This window comes from Alternaria hordeiaustralica (assembly GCF_023758085.1).
Source record: "Alternaria hordeiaustralica strain BMP 2776 chromosome Unknown scaffold_21, whole genome shotgun sequence".
In the NCBI taxonomy this organism is placed as follows: domain Eukaryota; kingdom Fungi; phylum Ascomycota; class Dothideomycetes; order Pleosporales; family Pleosporaceae; genus Alternaria; species Alternaria hordeiaustralica.
The window spans coordinates 151,948-161,106 of record NW_026056793.1 but is presented as its reverse complement, the minus strand read 5'-3'; the positions used below and the strand labels follow the sequence as shown (position 1 = coordinate 161,106).

The window sequence follows — 9,159 nt, the reverse complement described above, 5'->3', positions numbered from 1 at the left end:
TCCTTCCCTCTGCTTCACCGGCTCTTTCCCTGCCATCATCTCCATTGACCCCGTCTCTCCGCCACCATGTCCCCATCCCATCCTATACCAATACTCCGGCCAAGAATGCCCATTCCCATCTTCCAGCCCCGTTTTCTTCACGATATGGCTTGCAGCTGGTGAAATACCCAGAACTTGTACTCGCGAGCTTGAACTACTCAGATGATACAGCATCTGTGCAGCATAGCGCTGCATAACCATCTCGTCCAGTGCAGCAAAGCCGACGGCACAGGGCTCACGATGTGGAGGAAAGTTGTCGCGGGTATAGTGGATGTCTGGTGGGGATAGGAGGCGGAGGTGTTTTAGATGGGGGTGTGCGGCGATATGAGTCTGAACATGTTGTTAGTTTTTCGCCATTAAGGTTGTGGTGAACAAAAGGGTTGCTTACTAGAAAAGTCTTTTGGTCGAATAACATGTCGTCGACGGGTCGGTCTGGCACTAATCCAGAGAGTGGGTTGGGATATCGGATCGGGTGTAATGATTGGGGACAGAGGTGTAGAGCGAGACCATTGAGATAAGGGAGGGATTGGAGTAGTTTTGCCAAGTCGTTTGGGGGGTGGAAGGGTACGCGGTTGGTTATCTGGCCGTCTATGCCGAGTTGACGGAGGGAGGTGTGGCGGGCGATACAGGATATATCGATCATCCCTCCGTCTGCCATGTCGATCCAAAGCTTTTCTAGACTGTTGAATGCGTCTAGAAGTGCTTCGATAGCTCGTACGGTGTGTTCTAGTGGAGAAGAATTTCGGGCCATCGTAATGTTCAACTCAGTGAGGTTGCAAACGGGCGCAAGTACTGTCATGAGATCGACGATGCTCTCGCAATCCACAAGCTGAAGACATTTGAGTTTGGATAAGTCGACGTTTTCCTGGATTAGAGCTGCAGCTCTTCGCCCCAAGACCACCTGCTCCAGGCTCATCCGTGATAACTTGAGTCGAGGAGGCACACTGCCACTTTCAAACGGCCCTCCGAAGACGGTCCAGTCTGGTCGTGCGTCTGGGCGATCAGGATACGCCATGAGACTGAGGCAACCAGGACGTGTCACAATCCTGAGTTCTTTGAGATTCGGAGCGCTGCGCACGAGTAGTCCAGCCGCCTTGCATTGTTCGGTACCCATGTCATCGGGCATCACGGTGAGCGACTCGATACTCGTAAGTCGAGAGGATATCCACGATTCGTGAGCTCCGTGTGCGTAGCTTACGTTGGCAGTACCAAGCCCCAGATTGAAAAGAACATCGAGCCGCTTCAGCTTCGTCTGATGCTGCAGCAGATGAAACATCATTCCTGTGGGCAAATTGACTTCCCCACCTAGAGCGCATAGTGCCCCCCTTGGAAGTTCGCTGATGATTGCCATGAGTAGCATCTGCGTGGAATAGTCGCATGCGCCGTACAGCTTCTCGGTGCCAACGCGGGCGATGTAGATACTTTTTACGTGGGGTATGACGCCGTTCCCAGGCTCGAGGAGTGTGTTCAGCATCTCTGGGGTGAAATTATCCGACGCTATCGTAAGGTTCGAAAAAGCCATTGGCGTGATGATGTCTCGCCATTCGTGGTTGACGAGACGAACGGCTGCATTGGTGGCTTTGTCGCGTACGGAGGCGAAGATATTGGTCTTCATCTCTGCCGGGAGGCTTGAGAAGCTAGCTGGGCCCGATGATTCGGTCATCTTGCATGAGTTGAAAGTTGGTGTGTGGTCAGGGGTGACAACAAGGCAGATGAGTTGAGTGGGTTGCGCTTGTCACTGGTGGAGCGCAACGGGTTATGGTTCCAAAGAACGGCGTGAGAGCCCAGACAATAGTCCGAGTGAAAGGCTCTGGAGGCGCTGACGACGTTTCTTCTCATTGTTGGCAGTTGATGAGTGAATGGGAAGGGATGTAAGGAGCGAGTTGTCATCGAAAGACCCCGCTACTGCCTGAAGCTGTGACATATCGTTCGCAAGGGCACACTTTTCTAGCAGCGCTGAGTTCTTGAATCGAGATATCTGGTTGAGTTCGTTCATCTCGAGGCCTGCTGCAGCCCATCGAAGGAGAGTTGACAAAGCGAGCTGCTTCGCGAACGGCTGCTCATTGCTCTGACCAAATGCAGCCGGACCCAATTGGTTTACGGAGCCGATGAACATTCGCAGACAGGCGTCCCAGAAGTGGCTGAAGAAACCAGCAATCTCGGAATCACTGGCGCGTCCAGCTTCTTCCAAGAACAATGCGTGAGATTGACGGATGGCGTTGAAGCTCGGGGTCGTGGAGACACACGCGGTTGTACAGATCACCGCGGCCTTCCCAATCAGCGCGCGAAGTCCAAGCTTCGCTGCGGCTTTGACTGAGTTGACAAGGAGCAAGATCTTTTTGGGGACTACAAGCCACTCGCCGCTTGCAGACATTTCGACACAGCTCATCAAGACGAAGACATGCGGTTTTGCGGATACCAGTACGTTGCGTCTGAGATCATGTAGCAGTCTGGCTGGGCTATCCAGCCCGAGAAATGGAAGTTGCGAGAAGCTCTTCAGGCTGATCGAAGCCGAGTAACTGCGCAAGCTCTGGGATTTTGGTAGGCGCTGAGAAGACTCAAATGGCAAGGGTCAACGTTGTGGTCTGGTTCCTAAAGGTTGGGGCGCGAAGTCAGTACACGCCTCACATTCATTGGTGTAGGGTTATGACTCACTTAACGATCTGCGCCGTCTAGATACCTTCGACTTCTTCGTCGACAGTGTAGGTTACCATGAGGCCAGAGTTGTGGGGTTCCTGTAGAAGTGCAAGGTCAGTGTGTGTCTTACGCATCTGGTACAGTTGAGACTTACCTTGAGAGAGGCCGGAACAGCGACACCAAAGTTGAGCATGTCATTGCCATCACCATCGCCAGTCTTTTTCTCTAACAGGGCAAATATTGAGACGCGACCATTGGTGTTGAAGAGCTTGACGAATGAGTTGCACTCGGCCTCCGCTTGATTGAACACGAGGTCGGCGCTTTCCACAATGAGTGGAAGAGCGAGCAACTCGGATGAGGGTAGTGGAAGATGGTTGCGATGGTGAGTAAAGAGTAGAGGGGAGGGGTTGTAGAGGGTATGATTGAGGTTGTTGTGAGAGACTGCCTCTGTAGGTGAGTGCCTGCCAAAGCGCACGAACCCAAGTTGCAGAGGCAACGATAACAGCGCGCTTTGGCGAAAAACTCTGCAAGGCAGGTGGAGGCGAGAGCGACCGTGACATTTGAGAAATGTGGGAGTGTTGGTTGGCTTGTATGGCTCAAAGGGCTGCGCTCGCATGGTGACGCGATAACTTGTCGAGAGACTCTGCAAGGCCAGTGAAGGTGAGAGTGACTGTGATTGTTGGATAAATATAGGAGTGTTGGTTGGTTTAGGTGCCTCGATGGGCTGCGCTGGCGGTGGCGCGATAGGTAGCTTGTCGAGCGTGTGCGAGAAGACGATTCTGAGACGGTCGCGCAAGGAAGCGGGTTGCTGCCAAGTACTCACACTCTCAGGCGTATATTTCTCGCAGTCGCTTTCGGGTGACCATCAGTGGCGAGGATAATCAGAAAGTTGGAGGGGTGTTGGTTGGTTTTGATGCCTCGATCGGCTGCGCTCGCATGGTGGCGCGATAGCTTGTCGGGCGACTGCGAGAAGACGATTCTGAGAAGGTCGCGCAAGGAAGCAGGTTGCTACCGAGTACTCACATGTCTCAGACGTTTCTTTCTCGCAGTCGCCATTGTTGGAGGGGAGGGGCGGGTGGTGGTGAGGTGGTGGTGCGGATCGGGTTGTTATAGCGTCGACGTCTTTTTATTTAGGCAGCAGCGGAAGTCGCAGTCACTCACGTTTGCTTAGTGTAAGGTGGGTGACCATAAAAACAAGGTGACGTCAATGTATGTCGGCAAAGTTGAAGGTGAAGCCGCCTTCACCCGCTTGTCTTGCTGGCTTGAGCAACTTGGCATAGCGCCCGTTGAGTATAATGCTGTTGCCTTCCCCGATACCGGAGACGCGACATGCTGTGGCATTATGTCCCAGAAGTGAATTTTGTACATCGTCCATGAATACTAAGACCGGTACCAAAGCAGGACATGGAGGGAGCGCTCACGAAACTGTCACTGCCACGCACAGAAGATAGTCTGCAGAGCGTTAGCAATGCGATATTTGAATGAAGTCAAGGGAATACATACGGTGATGAACGCTTATAAAATAGAGTCGGTACAAAGTCATGGCGAAAGTTTCAGCCCAGAGCCCGGTGATACCAGGACAGTATCGCTCGATCACGCACGGTTCTGAAGTACATATCGACTCGACAATATTGCTTGCATTCATGTGAAACTACATACTATACATATTGCGTGGTTTCCATGACACCAAGACCTTTTTTGATTGCATGACGTGATGACAAGCGAAGTGTGACTAACCCAGGCTACACATGCTATGCATGTAATACAAATGGATGTATAGTTACAGTATACCAGACATCGTGCTCATGCGAATCGAGCGTTGTATATGAAGGGGGCATAGTTCTCTACCCATCGAGACGCCATGCCCTTCAAGAACATCCTCATTTGGTTTGGGGTGTGAAGGCCGTGAGTCTGAATCAGATGAGAGTCGTACTCTGATGGACTGCTAAACTTGTGGGGTGTGTTGCATCCTTCTACGTAGCAGGAATGACCCTTTGGCTTCTCTTGCTCGAGCACAGTTGGCTGATTGACTCTGTGCTCTTTCTGTAAGTGGTTACGATAGCAGGCGTGTGCTTTGTAGCGGACTTCGCACCCCTCGAATCGGCATGTGATGATCACGTCCTTGTCGTACAAGGACATGGCATGTCCGAGATGATCTTCTTCCATGTGCTTGTCGACGTGGATGAACGATGCAAAGTTGGTGCGTGGGCAGCAGCCAACCGGGCGTGCGGCCGGGTAACACTCGGCGTGCTTGGTGATGACATGCTCCTGCAACGCCCTCTTCTTCTTGCAGGACTTGTCTCCTTTCTTATTACCGTTAGGGAGAGTACAAACTGGTTGAAGGCCTGCCTTGAACACTGAATTCACTTCTTCGTCTTGTTCTGTGATCGTTGGAGAGCCTCGGACAAGAATGGGCAGTGTCCAGTACAGGAATGCCGAAGCGTTCACGTACGTCTTGAGCTGATAGATGGCGCGAGCGTTGGCCAGTTGCAGATCATACTTATCGGCTAAGTGCAGTGCGGATGGTGTGCCGGCGCCCGCAGGATGCCCCTCAAGGCAGCACCTCATTCAGGAAAAAACCTGAACAGGTCTGGAGCCTACATCAACATGAAAACATGCAAAGTAGGTGACATAACGTCGATGTAGACCCCAGGCCTATTCAAGTTCTTCCTACGCTGACGTAGCGGAGTGGTCGAGTTCTTGACCGATGGCTCGTATAGTCATTTGGTCGCCGTGTACAACGCGGAGGAGGTCGTCTGCCGCGCCATTCCGTAGGTCGTCGGGATGAAGTGTAACGTTTGGATTCACTGTAGAATGGAAAAAGTTGAAGGCGATGCCCATCTTGCTTGACCCCATCGGTTAGCTTCGTATGACCGTATGCGCGAGGGTGACGCGACAGAAGACGGGAGTGTATGCATGTACTCATTCGATCTTCTTGGGTGGATGCGTGGCAGCCCTGGGCGAAGATGGCTTCGTTGGTGTTGTCGCCTTTCACGTTTCTATGTTGCATAGCGTTTGTAAGGACAAGCCATTCTGGGCAAAGATAGTTATCGTTGTTGCCGACCAGGGTGTTTCGATGCGATCTGTAGGGTTCTGAAGGCTCTCCGCCACATCCTTAGGGTAGCATGCACTTGATGAGATGCGTAGATTCAGTAAACTCACTTGCTGCCTTTGGCCATCCTAAGTTTCCCAACGCCATCGGTGCGATCAACTATATTGTCTCCTTCATGTACCAGCTTGACGGCGAAGTACGAGCAAAAGGTCTTGGTCTTGCATCCATTCTTCTATGCTGCAGCTGACAACCCAGCCAGAGGATACTCACTGTGCTGGAACTGAGCCATGTATACGCCTAGGGCTACAATGATACTTCTCAGAGTTAATGAAAGATGCTTTGTATGCTGCAAGAGAAGATGGGCTGGGCTCGAGATGGAATGAGATATTCTTGTATACTACAAAAACCTTTATACCACGGTCGCAATACTACTAGCAAGTAAGTGTGATTGAACATTTAAGGCGTACAGAAGGGAGCTAGAGTGAGTTCGAGAAAACAGGTTGTTCATGGAAGACCGACGGTAGCTCATCCCACCTCCTTCTAACACAGTATGACAAGACGCAATGACGCAAGTGTTCTCGCGGTGGTAAAACTTGGAGTATCGCCGAGTTCAACATTCTCCATGAACGCGATACTGGTTTGGCATTCCGATGACTGGCGAAGTTTTTGTGATATTCCGATGTGATCGGATGACTTGAGACGGCTGCCGTCGGAGGGGTACTGAAGGGCGTCAGACAGCGACAACCGACACCGACATACGGTGTCAGCCAGCATCACGAAGCTGCTGCAACACCAACGTCACGCATCCAGCCGTGGCAGCCTTGGAAAGGCATCTCGGCAGCCCTAGAAGCCAGGCGAGGCTTCGCGAACCACGGCTCTTGTGCCAATAGCGGGCAGCGCGATGGAAAATTCGCCGCCTGGAGTTTCGGGCCCCACGTTCTTTGAGGGCCCTCGCCGCTAGTTGTTGGCCCGAGCCAGGTTCCGTCCCCGAGATTACCCGACCTAAAAATGGCGGACCCTGACAATGGTGCCTCGCAGAAAGGAGAGGGTGGGAGACTTGGGCTGGAAGAGGCATGTGAACACTTGTACATCCCCACAGTGGATTTTCCATGTTGAATTGACGGCTGCGGGCTGCCTTTAGACGCGATTTCGTCAAGCCATAGGCATTGTGTGGCTGCTACGGCAACGCTTGTGGGGGTTCCGTTGGGATTAAGAGGCAGAGTTTCGTGACTTGGACGCAGAGCAGGCCGTCGATGTATAGCAATTGGAATGTACGAGAGGTCAATTGCAATGCGACGGCCATCGTAACCACTTTTTCTCATTCACTCTTGTTCCAACCCGCGTTTCCGAGGTGTTGATGAGGGTGCGCTCGGGATAGCGGGCAAGGCCACTAGCACGTGATTGGCTTAGTGCGAATTAGCGCTGCTGGCAGAATTTGTCGCAGCTTCGCTACAAATACACCGTTCTTCCCTCAACGCAGCACCAGCATCTGCAACCTCACCTTTTTCAACCAATCTCCCCTCCATACATCATCCAAGATGTCGGGCGCACAGCAGGGTGTGTATTACATCTGCGAATTGCACGAGACGACGCTGACCAGATTGCAGACAAGTCCCTTTTCGGGATGCCAGGTTTCGTGGTGGACTTCTTGAGTACGTTTACCTTCATCGACAGATGCATCAATCCGTCTGCCATTGGCAATTGGATGTGATGCGAGCGTTGTCGGCCGAGTTTTGCACTCGTAACAGCCACTAACAGCTTATCAGTGGGTGGTGTTTCCGCCGCCGTCTCGAAGACCGCTGCTGCCCCCATCGAGCGTGTTAAGCTCCTCATCCAGAACCAGGTAAGCATTATCAGAACCTCGACCCCCGCATGTCGACAATTGCTAACCCACCCCGCAGGATGAGATGCTTAAGTCCGGTCGTCTCGACCGCAAGTACGATGGCATTGGCGAGTGCTTCAGCCGTACCGCTAAGAACGAGGGTGTCCTCTCCCTCTGGCGTGGTAACACTGCCAACGTCATCCGTTACTTCCCCACCCAGGCGCTCAACTTCGCTTTCCGCGACACCTACAAGTCCATGTTCGCCTACAAGAAGGAGCGTGACGGTTACGCCAAGTGGATGGCCGGTAACTTGGCCTCCGGTGGTGTAAGTACATCCGCTCAATGTCTGGCAAATCACAATCTAATAACAACAGGCTGCCGGTGCCACTTCCCTCCTCTTCGTCTACTCCCTCGACTACGCCCGTACCCGTCTCGCCAACGACGCCAAGTCGGCCAAGAAGGGTGGTGAGCGCCAGTTCAACGGTCTCGTAGACGTCTACAAGAAGACCCTCGCCTCCGACGGTATCGGCGGTCTTTACCGTGGTTTCATGCCCTCCGTTGCTGGTATCGTTGTCTACCGTGGTCTGTACTTCGGTATGTACGACTCGATCAAGCCCGTCCTCCTCACCGGTTCCCTCGAGGGTAACTTCTTGGCCTCTTTCGCTCTTGGTTGGGCCGTCACCACTGGTGCCGGTATCGCCTCTTACCCCCTTGACACCATCCGTCGCCGCATGATGATGACCTCCGGTGAGGCCGTCAAGTACAAGGGTACCATGGACGCCGCTCGCCAGATCGTTGCCGCCGAGGGTGTCAAGTCTCTCTTCAAGGGTGCTGGTGCCAACATTCTCCGTGGTGTTGCCGGTGCCGGTGTCCTGTCCATCTACGACCAGGCCCAGCTCATCCTCTTCGGCAAGAAGTTCAAGGGTGGATCTGGTTAAGCGCCTTTCTTCCCTCTACGATACCCCCAACCTGCGTTTATGTGGTGGAAGCAGTTATTCGCGACGTGAGAGATGGGGATGGGGTGTACGTGTATGAGAACGGCAACACGCCCTGCGGGCCGACGGTTGTTCTTGGTTACGAAAAGCACGATCCCGGGTGGTAACACACTCTTGTACTTTATACATTCACACGTCATATCCGGCTTGCAATGCTTCATCTGTTTCTGGCTGTACTTCCTCTTTTCATCGCTTGGTGCAATGGGGAAAATAGTGGTCTATAGAAAGTCATGGGTTTCTTTGTATGAACAAATTGCCTCTACTATGAGTGATGCACTGGTCTCCTGACTGCCTATGCTCATGTAACCCCTCTCCAAGCCTAGCACGTGCTCAGAACCCGCCGCCATTCTTACCCTGAACAGCTCTCCACACGCTCTCCTCGCCCTTCTTCAGTGCCTCACCCGCCTTGTTCAGCATGCTCCACGCCTGCGCCCCAACGCCCTCGCCCTCAGCGTCTCCCGCTCCGCTCGACTGACCAATGCCTCCTCCAGCAGTATAAGGTGCGTTATCCATAGCCTGAACATAGCCCGGCGGGTGTTCCAAGCTCGTCCTCGTAGGCTGCGCTTGATCAGCCGTCTGAAACGGCGACGCAGCAGGGCCATAGTTGAGCGTCG

At 53.0% G+C, this 9,159-nt stretch overlaps 2 protein-coding genes across 2 annotated transcripts; one reads left to right on the top strand and one right to left on the bottom strand.

Annotated features, from left to right (window-relative positions):
- Positions 1 to 341: 341 nt before the first annotated feature.
- Positions 342 to 1,702, bottom strand: J4E84_008362 (uncharacterized protein; the record flags this gene model as incomplete). The annotated part of the gene is made up of 2 exons (XM_049390938.1): positions 342 to 369; positions 453 to 1,702. 2 exons carry the CDS (start codon positions 1,700 to 1,702, stop codon positions 342 to 344), a joined length of 1,278 nt encoding a protein of 425 aa, XP_049241280.1.
- Positions 1,703 to 7,266: 5,564 nt separating this feature from the next.
- On the top strand, positions 7,267 to 8,488 carry J4E84_008361 (uncharacterized protein; the record flags this gene model as incomplete). Its single annotated transcript, XM_049390937.1, has 5 exons — positions 7,267 to 7,285; positions 7,336 to 7,380; positions 7,495 to 7,571; positions 7,630 to 7,875; positions 7,925 to 8,488. 5 exons carry the CDS (start codon positions 7,267 to 7,269, stop codon positions 8,486 to 8,488), a joined length of 951 nt encoding a protein of 316 aa, XP_049241279.1.
- Positions 8,489 to 9,159: the final 671 nt, after the last annotated feature.